This window comes from Pagrus pagrus (genome assembly GCF_965226575.1).
Source record: "Pagrus pagrus genome assembly, chromosome: 12".
Taxonomy (NCBI): Eukaryota; Metazoa; Chordata; class Actinopteri; order Spariformes; family Sparidae; genus Pagrus; species Pagrus pagrus.
In genome coordinates, this window is record NC_140196.1 from 8,880,721 (window position 1) to 8,901,600 (window position 20,880).

A 20,880-nucleotide genomic window follows, 5' to 3' on the forward strand; every position below is an offset into this window, starting at 1 on the left:
GCGGTTGTTATCCCACACACACTCTTTGTTGGCTGAGCAACGTAAGCAACGGTTGTATCTCTAAAGCTTGTAAAAAAAAGAGTGTTTGTGTGTATGTATTCATATGTTTAAGTTAGAGATGGGGTGGTGTTTGGTGTGTGTGTGTGTGTGTGTGTTTGGGAGGAGGAGGGGGGGGTGGCATCTTGAAAGGTAGTGTGTGTGTGGAAAAAAAAAAGAGGGAGGGAGGAAATTCATTTGTGGCCGGAGAACACAGAAGACAAATTGAGGAAGTGTTGTGCTAATGTGTAGGGGTCAGCAGCAAACACACACAGGTTTCTGACTGACTGCCACTTGGGTGGCCTGCCTGCTCTCTCTCTCATGCTCTCTCTCTTCTGCTCACCCACGATCAGCCCTCAAGCCATGAAGCCACCCAGCTACTCAGCCAACCCCCCCACCCCCTACCCCTCCACCCCAAACCAAGAGCTCAGACTCCACCCCACCTCTCTGTGCATCTGTGTATGTCCATGTATCGCACATTTGTCTCCACCATCCATCTCAACCCATCTGTCCGGGACTAAAAGGCTGGTTATTTAATATTTCCCCCCCTGAAGGTTCAAGCAGGAGCAAAAGTGAGACATCACGTATTCAGAGAGGATGTCTCAGACACGAGCATGTGTGAGGGCGCTCAACATGTTCATGTTTCAGCCCTTAAAAAACACATTTTCTAGTTTTGGTGCTTAGCTGTAAGATTGTTAAAAACATTGTAAAAAGTAGCCAAAAGTCAAACTGAGTAAAAGTAGTTAAATTTGTAACTGCTTTTATTGATTGAGTAGACCTGTCTGTATAACTACAGTATTTTAGCTGATATGGGTTGCTGATTTGTCTATTTGTATTTCCGTGGTGTAATCTCAGCATCATTGTAAACGAGGGTCATCATCAATGATTTCTCAGAAAATTTTAAATAAAGGTTGAAATGAAAAAAAAAAAAATATATATATATATATATATATAATAAAAAAAAAAAAAAGTGAAAGTCACCCATACAAATAATATATATATACTTAGTTACATCAGGGTTGGGAGGGCTACATTAAAAATGTAATCGGGTACAGTTACTAATTACCTGTTAAAAAATGTAGTCAGTAACGTAATTCAAGTGTTACAGTGTTAAAGTAACTTGATTACTTTCCATTACTTTTGGATTACCACAGTACCAAACATGTCAAATAAAGACGAGAGAAAAAAATATCCATAAAATGACAAATTTAACTTTAATGACGAGTGTGTAGAATACAGACTTGTGTTTTGTTACTGAATGTATCTGTATGTATTCTGATACTCCTCAAACTCGAGTTCAGATTAAATTGCCCACAGACTGGCAGTCCAGCATACATACTGTATATTCTGTATACGATTGCTCCAACTATCTGTTGAAGCTGTGAGATGTTTTCAAACTCAAAGCTTTGGTCTTGTGCATCATTTTACAAACAGCTCATACAGACATATTTGGTATGTTTTGAACCTTTGAGGCCTCCATTAAAACCTTAAACTAACCTCTCTCGGTTTAGTAGCTTGTTATGACTGACCCACCGCTGTGCCGCCACTAAAAGAGTTAATGTTTGTTGTATTCGACTGGAACAAGGAAAAGAAACACCAGCCAAACTATTTGGTTGCACATTTTCTGTTCCTAAACTTCATTGTTTGGTTGTTTCCGAGCCCATGTCTCACTTCATAAATCAAACTGGAGGAAGGTCAAACACTCTCAAACTTTATCTCGCTCTCTCTAGATAACCCACAGACTTTACTTTGGACAGTTTGTATTTGCAACTTCTTCCTCACAGGAAAGTAGCTCCAAGAAAAGCTACCGCCAGTCACACAGTTGGATCTTTGGGTTATTTAGAGCAACTGGCACACCGTTTTATGAAAAATGCGTATTCTTTTATTTAATTTTTGCAATACTTTGTCCATCACGCACAAAATTCAATTTGTCTCCATTATCTTCAAGTGGTAGAGGTGAATATAAAAAAAGCCCCAAATCCTGTGGCCCATAAAACAAAATTCTTCATGGCCAGACGCCACTTGTTGTAAGTGGGATAATATGTTTTTTTGTGATTTGGGAAAACAGATCCTTTAACCAGCTGTATTTGATTTAGTAAACTGTTTGTTGGAGATACATGTGAGACACAAAAGTCAAGATAACATGTCCAAAAGGGTCATATAATGCATTTATCTTGACTAAAAGCTTAGAATGCTGACAACCATTTGAATTTTTCCCAGCCCGCTTTGGGTCCCTTCCCGGACTCTGAAAAAACTTTGATGTGAACAAGCCTTTTTAATCTCAAGACTTCTGTCGACTTCTAATGACATTAATGTGCAAAAAAAGTGATCTCTTAATCATCCAGTCTGCACACGGACAGGAAAAAACGACACATCTCACAGGAACACGCACCACAGACAAGACTAAACACAAGAGAAACAGATTTTAAGGCTCCTAAATTCATAAAAGAAGCCATTTTTACTCACAGGAGATGGTTCAGGGGCATCTTCGTTTACTCCCATGCTAGATTTCACCCTTGTTAAAACAAATGCGAGCAAATGTGCCGCCAGTAAAACGGTTAACTGATGATAATCTGTGCAGAAAAATGTTTTATTTAACAGATGACTTCTCGTCTCTCTGGTGTTCGATGGATTTGTTTGGGATGCATAATTAGATGAAAATCTTCTGAGGAGATGTCAAAAAATTCCACGCAGAGCCACAGGACAGACAGCCTGATATATGATCCGTGGCCTGACATCTGATCTCCAGATCTGCAAAGCAAACACGCACATTTGTGTACGCATGTGTGCACACGAGCGCATGCATGCGCTCACTCAAAAGGGGGTGCGAGGCAGCGTCGGTTAGTTTGTGCGACAGAGGATTAACAATGGTCACACACAGGTAAGTCTGCACATGTGTGCGCAGCAAACACGTGTGCGCAGGAAGACGGGCTCAGCCATGGTGGCGTTGTATTGAGGGGACTCTGGGGTCGTTGTATAAATACACAAACCTCTACCCAAACACACCCGGCTGCCAGATCTCATCATGTGGTTGAAGAGAGAGGTCAGAGTGTGAGACCGCTAAAAAGGTTAACACAGCCAGGACAGAGAGCACCAGACTTAACTGTGGTTTTCACGAGTTTTGGCTCAAAACTCAGGCGACAAATGTCGTCTTTCGCCTGCCCATCCTGACACTCTTAGTGTCTGAGGAAAATGGCAACAGCAAGTTGCAAAATTAAACAAAAAAAGATTGGCTTTTTGTGATTAAAATTTGTAATTTCGAGTGGAGTAACTATGAAAAAACATCTTGGAAAAGTAGCACACGTACAGGAAAACGCAGGTAAGTGAAAGAGTAGAAAAACAACTACAGGAGGTCTTAAACGATCTTGATTTTAAGCACATTTCAGAGTACAATTTGTAAAACTAAAGAAGGCAACAGGAGGATGAACACAGGTAAGAGACAAAGGGCATGGAAAAGTACTGAACTATGAAGTATTTCAGTCTGTGAGCTGAAGCCACAACTACAGTAAACACACTGGGAAGACAGTCCTGTGGTGGGGCCCAAATGGCCTTAAAAAGAATACTTTGTTTCTGTAGCAGTTCATCTTTTCAGCCCAGGACCCACATTTATGAAATGTATTCTTGTAAAGGAAACCAGTTAAATCAAAGTGCCACTCCGTGTTTTGCATTCAATCGCACAGTTTAAAGCCGAAACCTGTTATGATTTCTGATACGATACGCGTCGACTCCAAACTTATCAGGTTGATGGCTTTTTATACTTTGCTTACACAGCTGGACTTAGAGACTATCAGCTATATCTCAATGCATACCACGTGCTAATCAACACTGTATGTTGAAACCGTTATATAAATAACAATGTTAATAAATGTAGGTCACTGCCAATTAAACTTTATAAAGAGAAAAAAATATCTTCCTTCTGATTTTTCCTTTTGTTTTTCAAGATCTTTGAGTGTGGTGAACTGTCCCACCACCACACAATCTAAATTTTTCCAGCTGTAAGCAGCTTTTTCTTTGTGCTTTGCATTGTGGGAAAACGGAGTACATCGACAACACTTTAGGAGGATTCTGTCGGGCTTTAGTTGACTTCATTATGCTCTTTTTCCCTTTGTAAATAATATATTCAAAACCTGCTTAGACAGGTGAAATTGGTGATATTGAAACCTGAGATATTCTGACTTTCAATGTCAAAGTCACCACGTACATTTACTCACTACTATACTTAAATCGTTTTAAAGTACTTGTACTTCACTTGAATATTTCCATTTTCTGCTACTCTCTTGTTTGACTCCAGCACAGTTCAGAGGCAAATATTGTTCTTTTTAGTCCACTATATTTATTTGACAACAGTTGTTGCTAGTTACATAACAGATTTAGTTTAGTACAAAATAAAATCAATAAACAAATTATGATGTAATATTATAGATTAAGCTAAAACGTTTGTTAGCGTCAACATTTGTGTGATGAACACATTAATGCATCAGTACTTATAATCCAATATTACAATCCCATGTGACATAATATACATTATTTTGAACATTTAAATGCATGACCTTTACTTGTAAGAGTATTGTAAGTATCATTGTTTGTGAACAGTGACCTAAATTTCAACTTACGTTTAATTAACTATACATTTATGCATTAACAACAGTTTTCTGATAATCTTCATAGAAAAAGTATCCAGGTGGTATTATATTTCCTCCAAAACATATCTGCTGTTGCAAATTCGTTGTATATAAATATTCTTTCTATGAGACCAGATTGAAAAATTCTGCCAGTAACGCAGCTACCCAATACAACCCCAATGACATCAGACTTGAGTTATAATCTCAGACATCAGAAAGCTGCTCTGGAGCCACAGAGGACATTACGCAACTGTTTCACACACTGAGTACCACACAAGTAAACTGATCATGATGTGACAAATCATGAAAATGGCCCACAAAAGAAGAAAAACTGGATTGCATCCTTAACTTTCTAAACATGTTTGTAAATAAGAAAATTCCACATAAAAGGTTGTTTCCGAAAAGTTTGGGAAGTTACACATTTCTGCTTTTGAGTACATGACTTGGTGTATATCCGGCATTAGTACAAATTGAATGCAGTATACAGTACATAAACATAAATGGTGTCTGGTGTAGATGAAAGCTACATTAGTTATCATCTAACTGACTAACAATCCCATTGAAAAGGACAGCGGAGATGGAGGACGACATGACATCATAATCTCTTTCTCACACACACACAGCGACATCACATAATCAGGCCACACGAGACAGTCTATAAGACTCCTGCAAGGCCACAGACACAATAGGAAACAGAGGACGGTAAATCACACACACATACACACGAAGCACCTCCACAGACATCCCTGTCCTCATCCTCTTCCTTCGTGACTAAGGAACTTCAAACCTGTAATTTAAGAAATGCTCTGCCGGAGGAATGCAATAAATCTTGTGACGGTAAAGGGAGCAGAGAGGGAAAGAAGAGGAGAAAAAAAAAAGAAAGAGAGAAAAGTGTCAGCCGCGAGTCAGTTTCCTCCTCTGCTGCGTTCGTGTGAGTGTGTGTGTGAGGGCGGGGTGTCGGTGTTAACTGATACAGGATCAAGCTGGGTGGTCCGGGGCCTACACATACACCATTTTTGTGTACAAATAAACTTAACCCCCACGCCATTGTGGTCACCCCTCCCACTGCTTTTTTTCTCCATCTCTGGTCTTCCCAGCTGCACAGTGTGCACGTGTAAACACCCCCATGCACATTGAGCGTGTACGAGCCTGTGCTCCACCCTCTCAAAACAGGGGAAATTGAGTAATTGAGACCTGCTATTAGGAGACAGTAACGATCTGATAATAAGTAGTGTGGTAAAACAATTACAAAGATCCACCGAGAACTGACAGACAAAGAGATGAAGGCCTGTCATTAAAACTACTGCAAGATGAAGAAAAAACACAACACGCACAAACATATTGATTAATGGGTTGAAGCAATCGTCTTTATTTGGACACAATGTACAAAAAAGCTCACGAGGAAAGTCTAGAAGCAGCATCCAGGCGGTCTATTAGGTGTCCTTCAAGTTTCGCTGCTCTCTGATTGGTTAATGAGGTGATGCCACTCCTTCCCTGAGGGAGCTAGATCTCCATCAGCTGGTCCGTTCCAACGATGACCTCGTTAGTCCTCTCGGCTGCGGAAGAGAGAGAAATTTATACGTTTGCACAGGAAAGGAAACACTATATTAAAGGCAGGTGTTGCTGTTGAGTGAAACCTCGGGTGGTTTTGAACTGAAATCTAATTTTTGGAAGAAATCCGTCAGACCCTTAAGGTTCATAAACCTCCACCAAAACACACCGGATAAACTAACAGAAAGTGTAGCGGTGAAGCAGGATCGTTTTGTAGCTGTCTTCACCTTCAGCCAACAGGAGGTTTAATCATTTCTGTCTACTACACATTTCAACCATATGTAGATGCTATTGTCGGTTAAAAAAGATTAGGCAGGGCAAATACTGAAGTTCAGTGTTTCTTAGACATTCTGCTGATGGATAGAATAAACAGTATATACGGTGATATAATCAATAAACAGCATTTTTCACTGAACACATATCTTGACTTTTATGTTACGGCAAATCATAAAAAGCAGCTATTCATGGGACGCCGACTAACATCTGAAAACAGACTTCACCTCAACTATTAGTTACAGTTATACAATATGTATGCACTTGTTTTGGACGTTTTATCCCATAAAAGTACTGAGTGATGATTTTGATTACTAGCAGAGCTAAGGAGCTATGTTTTTATTGGCCGGTCCCCATTAATGACTGTGGTTTCAGGCTATTCTGCATCGTTGGTGGAGGAAATGTGCAAAGAGGAGTAGCAATGAGCCTGTAAGGGCAGTGAAGGCGAAGGTTGCAAGCGGACAATATCACACAACTGCAAAGAATTGCCAAGAAAGGTGAGGTTATTCAAACATTAGACATTAAACTTGCATTATTTCGAGTGGCCTGGCCTTGTTAGCCTGAAATAAATGCACAGGGGCATTGCAAAGATGGCCGCCGACTGGCAAGGCTCGTCTAAAAGGACTCTGAGTTGGGTGTCAAACAGCACCGTGTTAGCTGATTGATTTATAACAAAATAAAGCCTACAAGATAAACAATAATCAAACGTGGATGTTGGAGAATGATCTTTTTGTAGTTTCTGGTACTAAACGAGTACTGTTTGGCAGCCGACACTGAAGTATTTACTCAAATGAGATACCCAGTAGTAATCCAGCACATTGATTTTAATACCAGGCTTAAATGAAAGGAAAAGACTGGCTGCCTGGCAGGTGGGAAATAAATGTACATGTAATTTGTAATTAATGGGCTACAACATGCATACCCACTGTATGGTGCTTCAATTTTATTTGAAATCGGTCCCAGAAACGTCGGTGTGGTAAGACTTAGGTCACCCTGACCGCTACCTGAACCTCACGAAAAGAAATAGATGATGCTTTAAAACTGAGTCTGCCAGCATTTTCCTGCTATCTCTCTCAACCCAGAGCTAGTTCAGCATGAGGAGAGCTGCCGCTGCTCCTCCCTCCACCGCTCCATCTCCGAGCATCGGTGCTGGTCCAAAGCAAACGGTGGCAGAGAGTTATGTTCCATCCACACAGACAGGTTTTAGTGTGAAGGAATCTGTTGCTCGGAACGAGTTTATCCTCCGCTGTGTGGAGGGGAGGACAAATGGAGCATGGGACAGCAGGAGAGGGAAGGAGAGGGAGTGACGGGTGAGGAAGGGAGGAAAGGTTACTCAATCTGGGCCTGTTGATCCATTAGTGACTGATAAAGTGTTTAAATGTATTTAGACTATACATTGACGTATTTCTCCTGTTGGGCCAGTGATAATATTCAGGACCAACTCTGACCAGAGTGAACAAAAGAAGGGAAGAAAAAAGGCAAATGTTTTGGGTCTTATTCTCACCAAATATAGCTGATTGTCAGGTAAATTTAAACAGGATGCAACACTAGATAAAAACATAGTGTGTGTGTGTGTGTGTCTACAATGTATGCTGACTGCTTAAATGCATGCATATGTGTGTATTTATCAAAGTGCCCAGTATGGATCTTTTAAACATCAACACCTGACAGACCTGTATCTGTGTGTGTGTGTGTGTGTGTGTGTGTGTGTGTGTGTGTGTGTGTGTGTGTGGCTAACTGGCAGGGTGGTCCTGAGCTGCTAACAGCTTCAGCAGTGGAGTGGGTGTGTAATGTCTTTAGCAGCCTACGGTCAGCCTACGGTGGTGGCGAGAGACAATCCTGTGCTTTCTTACAATAGAATATAAAGTAAAAGGCGGTTTATCTTTGGTTCAATGTCTTACATGGATGAATCTAATCTGACCCAATCGGGATTAACCGATCAATAAACCGGCCTCTGTGATCCTACTAAAAACTGTTGAGGCATGGTTTGAAGTGGATTATAATGGTAAATGTAATGATGCCAGGTAATTATTTAAAATGTATTTAACAAAACAAGCATTTATTTGCCCATTGCTCGCTTTTTCACCTCTGGTCAGTTATTAAGGCTCATTTATGTCTAAGTTGAACTCTAAGTTGTTACAGATGTGAATAAAACGGAGCAGTGTCACCAGAAATCACAGGGGCAGAGTAGCCGATAGTTCCCATGAGACGACAATAGGACACGCAGAAGAAGTTGGAACGGTCGCAGACATCTGAAAGTACTCAAGAAATCATCGAAAATGTCATTAATGCCCTCACAGATCCATGTCATCTACAACTCCGCTTTTGCATCTATCTCAACAGGTAAATTATCACAACCTCCTACACCACGCCCAAGTTTGTTGAGTGAGAGTTTCTTGGCGCCAATTTGTATTCTTGCGGTTGTTTTTTGCTTTGGACAGTAGTCAGGCTGCTAGCGGTAGCCACGCTGCTAACACTGTCTTTACGACAGTGGCGCCAACAGTAATGCCACAGGGAAACACACTAGGGAGGGCAAATGTTGAAAAGTTGTCTATTTGCACTTTGAATAAACCTGACTTCACTTGACTATATACAGTAGATGCTTTTTAAAATATATACCAAAGACACAAGAATAGATTAAGGATTAATAATCAAAGAGTAAAAACACAATGAAACAACAATGTGTCTGTATCAGAGATTTTCTGTCCATCAAAGACAAAAAGAGGCTGAAACTTTGCAATTGTGTCACTGAACTTTGGCTATACAGTGTATGCAAAACAATCATGCAACCAGGGGTCCAAGTTTCCAGTGTTCAAAATCATAATGTTAGCAGCTTGTTGCTTTGCCAAAAAAAAAAAAAAAAAAAAAAAAGCTAAAGCGAGACCAGTTTTGTTGCAGCGATCACTTGCTGGATCCTCCAAGAAAGACTCAACGGTTTCAAACATTTTTAGGAAAGTTTAGCTCAAATTCACACTGTTGTTCCTTAGAGCACCCTGTTGTTCACTCAATTAGGCTGCTCAGTCTGGTAGCCGAGCTCGCTCTCTTTCTCTATACGTGTGTGTGTGTGTGTGTGTGTGTGTGTGTGTGTGTGTGTGTGTGTGTGTGTGCTGGATGTGGCTGGAGGCTGCTGCTGTTGAATTCCGGGTGGTCCTGTTCTGGCCCTGCTCTCTAACCTCTCCATCAATGTGACACACACACACACACACACACACACACACGCACAGCGACACACACACACACACACACACACACACACACACACACACACACACACACACACACACACACACACACACACAGCGACACACAGCGAGCTAGCTTTGGGGACAAGAGGATTAAGGAAATAAAAAAATCTTTGACAAATCTCTCTATCACACAGACTTCAGAATTAAGAAACTTTCCCTGTTGGCTCGAACACTTGGCACTTACAAACAGATACCACACACATACACGGACACCTTATCTGAGTCAGGTGCGGAGAAATGCTCAGGGTGGACAAAATAACAGCAACAACAAAACATCCTGGAACTCATTCATTTTTAAAGTTGTTCTCCTGGATGATGTAATAAAGTACGGTGTCTTTGTGACCTAATTTGGGGATGCAAAATGGTCAACTGCTGTTTGTATTTATTCATTTTAATGCCTAACGCCTAACGCCCAATGTCCATTCAGTTGAGCTAATGAGAAAGGTTCTCGAGGAATCATGCGCTGACAATGACTGTGTGAAGAAATTAAATACAAAGCACAATCAAGAAAATAAAAGAAGAAGAGTGTGAATCAAATATTTCAGGGTGTGTGTTTATGCCTCACCCTCTGGTTCGATCTGTTGTCCGTTTCCCACCAGACAGTATTTGAGGTCTGCTCCTCGGCCGATGACAGCGTTACTGCAGATCACACTGCCCTGGATGTTACACCTGGAAATCACACACACACACTTTACATTAATACACTAATATTCTTATAGTGTGTATACTACAGCAGTGGTTCCCAACCTGGGCGGCTTAAAAAAAATATATTCCTGCTACTTTACTTTTTCTTCCCTGTAGAATACTTAATATTTTCACCTCTTCTGGACTCTCAACATATATATTTTTTTTAGGACTCTTGTCCACATTAAGGCCAGTGATGTGGGTCACAAGAGGATATTGCTTCATTTTTGGTATGCACCTTTAAAGTTGGCTTGCCATCAGCCATTAAGCCAATAAATGAAGAAAAACAAAGAAGAAGAAGAGGAAAAAGAAGAACAAGCATAGCAAGCTGTCGTCAGACTCATGGCCTCGATCTGCAGATACCATACCTTGAAAAATATCAATATATAATACCATAAGGAAAAATCTGAACAGCAGTGGGGGCATGAAATTTCATAATTTTCAATATTTTTACACTTTTGACAACTCTAATGTAGAAAAAAAAAAAACCATGTTGTCATGGTTGGGGTTTTTAGTTTTAGAGGAAGACAACATGCAATTTTTCATCTTCCTGATCCTGAGGTAAGCATAAATTATTTTTATAAAACAAAAATATGGCATAATTGGTTTTCTTCCATAAGAGGCAGGTAATTAACAGTAATCGGCATCAGCTGAAAAAACTAATCCATATCATGTATCCTCAACTCAGATGCCAGCTTATTCAGTTCACCTAGCTAAAATGAACGCAGTCTAATAAAACAGACCTGGAATAAATCATACAAGCAAGCATGTTTTTGAGAGGTTGTGATTCAGCTTTATGGTACCAAGAATGAAAAATAAACAGACTCATCAATGATGATACATTGACAGTCACTCACTAAACACCTGTAAAGTCTGAACACGTGGCTAATTCCTGGTACCAACTGGTGCTTTACAGACTCTTGAGTAAATAAGATTCGTATTTTACTGGGATCGGTTTGGTAGTGTTACAACATGATTTTCCGACTCTGCTGTTTGCTCTTTGGGCCCGCTGGAGATTCCAACATGTTTATGGTTCACATTCTGTTTTCTCCTCGTACCTTATGTACACACACAGTTCTGGACATTCATACTGGGAGCTGCCCAGTGCAGCCACAGCCTTCCTGCAATGTTGGCTGTTCAGATTCTCCGCTCGCACAGTCGCGGAGTGAGTGCCACACTTGAGGTCAAACTGACAGTAGGAACATTCAGCCTGTTTCCCCGTCAGGGATCCTCCCACCTGCTCCGAACACTCAAACGTTCCCAATCAACCCGACTTAATGACATGACATTAGCATATATATGAAATAACAACAGCGGCCCGAGCTGTGTTGCTCGTGTGTGTGTTAAAACATTGTTGGCCTTATGCTCCAGTCCCACCTGAGCCGGTGGTGCCAACCCACCGTGCACGCTCACATTCAGCCAAACCATCACCATAAAATTCTTGGAGGGGAGACACAGACAGTCTTGACACAGACAGTGTGTGTCCTGTGTCAGCTAACCGTGGAGTGTGTGTGTTCGAGAATGTGTGTGCTTCAGTAGCTCGGGGAGCCCGGTGGAGAACACATGTTGGTCTTGCCCAGGCAGTGACGCACACACACTTGGCCCCTCTGCACCTCACACACACAGACAGGTTTGTATTGGCCCATTCTATTCAGGTGGTTAGGCCTGGGGGGAAGAGGGAGAAAGGAGTGTGTGTGTGTGTGTGGGTGTGTGTGTGTGTGTAAGTGACTACCTAGGAGGTGGCGGTGGTAGTTGGTGATGGGAGATTACAAGATTCAGAGTTTTGTAACATTAGAGAGAGAGGGAGAGAGAGAGACCACCAAAGAAGCTTCGGAGCTGAAACACCACTAATTACTAACACCAGGGCTCCTCCTTGCCGTGACCCCCCCATCCTCCCTCTCTCTCTCTCTCTCTCTCTCTCTCTCACACACTCACACACACACACACACACACACAAACACACACGTCAACCCCCACCTCCTGTGCCAACCCCCCTGTAAAGTTGACCCCTACTATCCCCCTTCCCAAACACGCAGCGCTTTGTCAACAAGTTCTGGTCAGCTCCAAACAAAGAAACCAGAAATGCGAGGGGTTTCTGCGACATGGCCGGGGTCTGCTAATCCCCTCACACTGGCTCTTTCTTTCCTTCTTTCTCCTTCCTTCTTATGTCCTCAAAAAAAAAAAAAGAAAAAGAAAAAGAAAAGAAAGAATTGCAATTTCTTTCTTGCGTGCTAGCTTGCTTTCCCCTCGCTTCTTTCTTCCCTTCTCCCATCTCTCTCTCTCGTTCTTTCATGCCTTTGTGCGTGCACCTACATGGGCATGATGAGGGTCCCCATGCTGGCTGGCTGGGGTCCCTGAAAGGCTTAAGAAGAGATGGAAGAGAGAGAGGAGAGAGATGGCGTTGAGGCCTTGATGGAGAGAAAAGAGAGGGAGGAGTAAGAAATTGAGATAAAAGAAAAGGAGCCTGTGAATGAGTGCATTAAAGTCCAGACTTGAGGCCAAGATGAGTCTCTTTCCACCGGGGTTTCTGGCTAAGACACTGAGCAGATCAATCTACATGCTAATTCTACAGTAGCTACTTGTAGCTCCTCTTTTGTTGCAACAAAGCAGTCAATTTTGACAACTTTATCTACCAGCTACATCCGCGAAATCCTGATGTACAATAATGTGGCTGATCATGATGCATCACTATTCAGAGTGGGGTTTTCAGTCCTCCTAAAGTGCAATCTAATGAGGCAAATACAATATCTGCTGCCTGCGTGGTCCTTCTGAGTTTCCTCAACCAAGTTGGAAATGTTATTCCATAAAAAACGAGAAGATCTCATACAGACAATGTTAAAATTAATGATAATAAAAAAGTGGATTCGCCTCATAATGATTTACTAGATTATTAAAATGGAAATCAACACTTCCAACATTTCATTCGCCGTTATTGTTGAAACTTACCAATAATAATTTCAAAGCTCTTTAACTCCACACTTTTGCTGTCTGGGCTTCACCTTTCAAGCCCCCATAGTGTTCCGCAAATTCCATAACCAGTGGGAAACCTGCTATAGGCGAGTAAATTAGCGACTAAATGAAATATATGGATGTTGTGTGTTTCAGTCCAGCAGCTTTGTGTTTGTTTGGAACCGATCTCTGGCTGGTTGCACACCAATAGATGCATTGTTAACTCAGCGTTCCCTGTTTGACCCCATAGTGCACGGAAAACAAAAACCTGCTACACCTCCCATCAACGGACACACACTTGCACAAGCATCTGCCTGACGCGCACACACATTTGCACATAGGAGCACCTAGAAAATTCAATGGAAAGATATGCAATGAATGAAGGACTAGGCTGCTTTTATATGTAAAGACCAAACAGTGTTAAGAGCTGAAGGGGAGGTTTTCGGGATAGTGAGACTCGGCGCAGTAATGGTTCGACAACATTTCAAGGCATGTAGAGATATGAAAGTTTGAACTGAGATAAAAGAAGTTTTACTGGCAACCTAAGATTTTATTTTGAAATCTTTGTTTACCAACTTCCACTGCTTTGTCTCGCGTGTGAAAACTGAACATCAAACACAGATGACGTGAGGGTTGGAACTTTAATTAATAAATATGCCTCGAAGGTGAAACTTTTCATCAGGATAAAAATTAATGCGTTCGCAGAAGCACTTCAAAGTACATATCATCAACAAGTGTGTGCATGTGTGTGTGCAGATGTGTGTGTTCTCACCCCTCCTCGATGGTAACCCCGTGCATGATGATAGAGTTGGCGACTTTGACCTTCTCTTTGACGACGGTGGAGTTTCCGATGGTGGACCTCTTTATGGAAGTCTTATCTGCTACCTGGCACATAGCTCCAATGTAGCTGTCTGATCCCATCTGAGGGCAGCGCAAACACACACACACATGCACACAAAAACATTAACATTACTCAGACAAAAAAACACACACAGGCCTCTCCAGTGACGATAGACTCAGGGAAATAATGAAAATGAGCCGTGATACAAAATAATTAGTAAAACTGCCAACTAATGACACTTCTTCCACATTATTCTTACCTGACATCTCTCAGAAATAACAGCAGATGGGTGAACTGGTGCCTCCTCAAACAGCTTCGGGGCCTAGTCGGGACAAGACAGAGGAGACATGAGATGAAAATCCCATGAAAGAATAGACAGATTATTGAATACATGTCTCATTTTTGCAGGGGTCCACCACAAAACATACAATACGATACAACAGATCACAACCACATACAACATACATACACAAAGGCTCTCATAGGCCCACAACACCGGTACAAAATCATTTAATTGACTACATATGACAAAGATAACCAGAAAATTGTCACAGAATGCTTGTATTTTTGCTTGAAACAATTAATAATGAATAAATAAATATTTCATCTAATCTGTACTCAAATGAAAGTCATGTATACACATACAGTATGTGATGTGTCAGACTCACCAGACGGTTTGCTTCTATGTAAGCTGCTAATGTGTTGACGCGGTAGCAAGGGCCCTCGTCCATTATGTGAACGTAGCAGCGGAGCTTTCCTCCGTGGTAAGCCTCGCTCATGTCACCGCGGTGGTCGTTCCAACAGGAGCGGTCCTGGGCCAGCTGGAGGAGAGGCTCGTCTCGTGATGAGATGAGGAGCTCTGGATGAGGAAAAAAGAGAGAAAGAGAGGCAGGAAGAGCTGAGTTGGGAGTTGAAATGATGAAACATGCAAGCTGTTTTAGTGGGTTTTGTCTGCCATGTGATAGGCAGAGTTGTCCTTTTTTTGTCATCTTGGTACGAGGTGTGTGTCAGTCTTAATTTAGAACAAAAAACAAAACTATACGTTGTCCATGCTGAATAAGATCAAGAGATGTGGCTCTTAGATGTTGTCTTTCCTCTGATTTTGAAGTTGTGCCGTGTGTGAACACTGACCGTGGTTTGTAGAGCCGTCGTTCTTTTTCTGGTTCTGATCCTCCGCGTCGTCTTTAATTTTCGGACTGTTGATTGTTTTGGAAAACTGCTTCCGCACCAAATATGGTACCAACTCACCACGGATTGATGAGATGGACCTACAGCACAAGAAGAAGACAGTGAGTGATTTTGGCTGAGTGAAACACTAAATTAACAAGGGAGGAAATTAGTTTGTAGTGGAGCTACTTTCTGCATCTATTGACATAACATGGAAAAGACAGCTGAGATGGTTAACACATTTTTCCGCGACCTTGCAATTATCTGACTGCCTAATTTCTCTGTATACACTACCTCTTAAACGCTAAATGTCCTTGGCAAATACTTTGCTGCCATTTGTGCTCAGCATCTGATTCTGTATCAACAGAGAGGAAAAGGCCAAGGTTGCGCCAGAAAACCGGGACTACTTTGAAGAAACAGACATCCTAAAATGGATAAATACAGTTTGTTCATTTAACTACTGCAGTTCAAGTTCATGCACTACTTTATGTCGCTAATGTGTTGCTAATAAATCATAGGGGGAGATACAGCTGCATCAGACTCATGTTATTGGATGAAATTAGCATCCATTCAGTAAAAGTTGACCATGTATCTAGGCCACATTATAAGTAGGTATTGTGAATGAAAGTTATTTGAAAAAAAAATTAAGTAATGAAGTAAAATGAAGCAATGATAATCATCACTTTAGGTTGTTATGATAACTTTTAAAATGAAAGCAGATGAAGCTCAACGCTGCTTTCAAGTCTCTCTCTGTGTAAACCAGGAGCGAACTTCCCCTTCTTAATTTCTTCCTCCTCTTTGCACTCTGCTGTGCTCTGTTCCTCTCCACCACCACCACCACCACCACACACTCGCCTCCCCCCTTCACTTGCCCTCTTACTTTCTTTTAAAGGGAGATTAGAATTTCCATCTGAATGACAGGAGAAAAACAACAGTTACTCTGTCCATTTCTCTCCTTAAGCAAGAGACGGAGAAAGGAAGAGAGAGGGAGAGAGAGCGATGAGCTATGAAAAGAAAGTCCAAGAAAAGAGTTGAAGAAAGAAATGAGTCATCTAACAACAGAGATGATATATGGTGGCGGCAGAGGGTGCGTTAGTGATGTAATGACGAGAGATTTATATGTGCATCTCTTTGGCAAATGACTATGTTTAAGTGTAGCCCTGGCATTAACCAAAAATATTCAAGAGGGGTTAAGAGAAAGGAGTCGGGAGATTTGTGTTTGCTGACTTGGCTTTGGATTTATTTATGTGTCAACAAAAATTAGCATGATGCTGACACGCCATTTAAAATAATTAAAATGTAGAACTGGAGAATTACAGATTTCTACAATCTGACCTCAGCCAACCGTCTGCTTTACAATGGGACCATTTCCAAAACATCAACACGCACATGCCAGCATAGTGTCATCACCTCCCTGTTTTGAGATTTTGGCGTCATCTTCCTGAGCTAGTAACCTTGTCTGCAAATCATCTGGATCTTTTCCCATCTTTATTAAACATGCTTGATACTACTGTCAACAGTCTTTTAATGTGCTTCCCAACTCCTCCACTTCAAGTGTTCACACTTTGCCACAACATGTCATCTTGAGGGCAGACCAGTCAGACTTAATCAGATCTAATGACAACGTAACATTTGTTTTGGCTCTATATTTTGTGATACAAAAATGTTTTAAGACACGTTGTGGTGACTAAAGGATCCATCTTTTTCTCATGCTGTCCATTGCTGCAACACCTCTATTCACCTTCTGTCTGAATGCTGTTTTAGTGTCTGTCTCTCTGAGTCTGCTCTGATTGGACAGCTCTCACAGGCCTGAGAAGGTCCCACTGAGCGCGTTTCAACATCAACTTGGCCGGTGTTTTTGCAACCACCGCCGTACTGGGGGTATTGCTGAGGAACGGGATGTCACAACCTTATGAAAGTGCTTGCGGCTTGTTTAAAGGCACAGTCACTGAATATAGGCTGCGTGCTTTTCTCTGTGGATTGAGCGTTTTAATACTTCCACAGTATTTATATAGCACTTAGTCCTGCTTTATAATAAAAAAAAATTAAACATTAAACCCAAGCCAAAAACAAGACAGTGAGAATGCTGCATGAAGATCTCCTTTCATTACAGGAGTAGTTGTTCATTATGTGTTTTCTGGCCACAAGTAGTTAAAGGACAAGATCCTCAGCTCAGACAGACTGACTTCCAAACTTGCCAGTCTGGTCTTATTTTCCTACGTTTTCTTTCAAACATTATCTAAAGATCCGGTTATCATTTTAATTTGGAAGTTACAAAGCATTTTGACCCTAAATCGGTTCGAAAAACTGGAATTTTTTATTTTTTTTGTTTGAATTGGACTGAATCATGTGGTAACTACCATTACACCCCTACTTAATACCATTACGTCATTACTAACACATTTTCACACGAGGTGATATACAGATCCTTTGATTTTTCAGTCTAACCGTGGATCTATTGCCTGGGCGGCTACAGGAGGCTCCCTGTGACACTGCTTCACTTCAGAGGCTAAAGGCCTAACAGCCTGCCTCAGTGGCACATAGTAAAACAAATTAACACCTCGCTAGAATACCCTGCTAACAGGACCTTTCAAAGCCCTACACACCATGTAACCATGTTTAACACTTGCTGCAGATTAAGCAGCCAATGTGAATGTGTGTATGACTGTGTCCAAGTACTTAATACCTGTACTGCTCACGCTGCAGACATAAACTGGACTTTTTTGAAATTATTTTGAAAGATTTAGGGTTTAAATTCAAGGTTTGATAGCCAATTGTCTAATGATATATTAATTCTTATATTCAACGTGAGAAATACGGGAAAGACCTTACTTGTTGTCAGCGAGAAAGTCCACAACTGCTTTTTTCAGGCAGTACAGATGAGCGTCCACGAGGCCTGTTTTTATGTGCATCCTGGGATGTCTGCAAGTAAAAGACAGACACAAAGAGTCAAAAGGGGAACATTATAACAACAACAAAGGACTTAACTAAACATCAGCATCAGGTTAGCTTGCTTTGCAAAAACTCCTGCTAAAAAATGATTCATCTTGGACATTTTAGACAAAAGGCTGAAAGAAAATATCAGAGTTTCCATCAAAATATGCATTTGTGGAGTCCCACTGCTGTACACACACACACCACTTTCATGACAAGCAGCTTTTCCCTGGCTGCTACTTGGAGGACAACTTGCTTTGATTGTTCTCATCACCTGCTGTTTTTATGTTTTATGTTTGCTTCTAATTTACTGAAATCCCTTTTAATTTACCTCCGCTTTGCACATAGGACAGGAACATTTGATGGAAACCAGACGCGGCCATAGGCTTACATAAAAGTCAGAGAATAGTGACATCTGTCTATTGTCCTCTGTCAGCTACCGTAGATGTCGCCCCACTGGGCTGAGTCACACATGCATTCACTCATTCACACATTTCCTCGGACGCGGACACACGGTGGCCCGAGTTTGAACATGTGACATTTACGAAGCGAGAGCCAAAGAAAACCATTTTATCCTCCAGGTTTCAATAAACAAATCCACCCTCACCCCTTCATCCTCTCCCACTACCCATCCTCCTCTTCCTCTGCCCTTTCAATCACTATATCATAAAAACTGCAGGGTGCATTGTTCCTAAAGGGACCATACCACTGCTTTTACATGTTTTAGCCCATTTAGTACAAATCACATATACCTTCTATTACTGCGAACCATTTTTCAAAAGCACGCTGCAGTGATTTAGATTTTTAAAGTTGTAAAAGATTGATTTGAAAAGCCTGTGTCTCATTACTGCACAACAATAACGTAACCTTGACTAAATTAAAAGCAGACAGGATGTTCACTGTTCTTAGTTTTGTTCAAATCTGAGCGAGCCGATTTTTAAATTCAGACTGAGAGTAATCGAAACTAATAGCTGCTCCTGGAAAAACAAACAAAAAACAGATTCTATGTTATGGACAATCAGGACAAGCTGGACGGTAGCCAAAACTTAAAGTTACCACGATTAGCCCCTCTGTCAGTAGTGTGACTGAAACCAAAGTATTCATGTTCAACACTACAGATGTGACTAATATTTTGGCGTGGAGTCGAAGTTATGATTGCCTGACAAAAACATGCTTTTTTGCCTTGATTGAACAAGTCTTTGAAACTTAATGTTCCCTTATTTAGTGTTTCGATGATGACAAGTGGAAATCCCTGTCTAAAGTCTTGGCTCAAAATAACTCATTATTGTTTAAACTGTGATATCTGGTGGCTGAAAAGGTCATGGGCATGTGATTCACATTCATAGGGGTGGGGGAAAATATCAATATGGTATATTATCAATACTGTGGCACCAAATATTGATATTTCTATTGAAACATGGTGCTCGAAACAGTGGCCCTTACCATATTTACTTGCAAGAGTCACTACTTCATAACTCCTTCTGGTGGAAACTTCATTGACACAGATTAAAAAGAATTTAGTGAGCCATAGTTAATCCTCCTTTAAACATTTTAACGGCAGAACTGTTGCTTTCTTGCAGTTCAGCCTCTTGCCAGTTTATAGCTATTTTACAATGTAATGGTGGCCGACATAGACACAGAGAAGTTGCAATCAGTGTGTGTGATAAAGAGGCCCAATTTTTGCACATTTTTATATATTGTTTCATTTCAGTTCATGTAAACTTCCGTTAACACCGCTGACACCTCAATCCAGTGGAAAAAAATACATTATTCCTGCCTTTTTAGGGATATTTTGTTTTCTTCAGTTTGACAGATATCGTGATGTACTGTTAGATGATTATCTTGCGATGTATGGATTACTGCATCGTGATACTATCGTTATCATGGGTAACGTTGTGATTTGTATCGTGAGTCGCATTCCCAGCCCTATTTATTCATCATTTCACCCATCAGGTCCTGAATGGAAAGCATCTCCATTTGATACGTTTCCCTACTTTTTAAAAAAGTTTTTGTTTGATTGCTACATATTGCTGAGTAACAGAAACAGTTTTAATCCGAGCCACAACACTGATTAATCAAACCGGCAAGACATCAATACCAGAAGTACCAGAAATGGTTACAGGAGTGCCAGTTAGAGCAGCCACAATTAATGGACCAGTTGTCCACTATTAAATTAATCGGTAGTTAAAATTCTCTGAATATTTTCTGGTTTCTTCACTCCTCTATGACAATTAACTAAATATATTTGGGTTGTTGACAAAACAAGACATTTGAGGCCATTTCTTTCTCTTCCTCCCCTCTGTCCATTTCCTTGCTCTCCCTTTCATCAAAAACTCTTTTCTACAATTTTGCCAACTCTGTCCTCTCCCCTCCATTCAACTCTCTCTCCCTCTCTTCACCAGTCTTTCAGTATAACTAGAGTGACTCAGGAGGATTGCTTGGTCACACATATTTTACAACCAGATGCTGAAAGCCATAAATCAAACAGCGTGTGTGTCCGTCTGTGTTAAGGTATTTTATTCAAAAGCATAAAAACACATGTGTGTGCGTGCACACACACACAGACACGCTCAGTGGG

The 20,880-nt window shown here is 41.1% G+C and overlaps 1 protein-coding gene across 1 annotated transcript in view; it reads right to left on the reverse strand.

The window, feature by feature from the left end:
* Positions 1 to 5,999: 5,999 nt before the first annotated feature.
* The window catches only part of eif2b3 (eukaryotic translation initiation factor 2B, subunit 3 gamma), a 32,136-nt gene continuing 17,255 nt past the window's right edge, over positions 6,000 to 20,880 (reverse strand). Inside the window, exons 6-12 of the mRNA XM_084369282.1 lie at positions 18,201 to 18,290; positions 15,333 to 15,469; positions 14,870 to 15,060; positions 14,461 to 14,523; positions 14,133 to 14,281; positions 10,293 to 10,396; positions 6,000 to 6,214 (exon numbers count right to left, since the gene is read on the reverse strand). Coding sequence (XP_084225408.1) covers positions 6,162 to 6,214; positions 10,293 to 10,396; positions 14,133 to 14,281; positions 14,461 to 14,523; positions 14,870 to 15,060; positions 15,333 to 15,469; positions 18,201 to 18,290 — 787 coding nt within the window. The 3' untranslated portion in view covers positions 6,000 to 6,161. The remainder of the gene's footprint in view (positions 6,215 to 10,292; positions 10,397 to 14,132; positions 14,282 to 14,460; positions 14,524 to 14,869; positions 15,061 to 15,332; positions 15,470 to 18,200; positions 18,291 to 20,880) is intronic.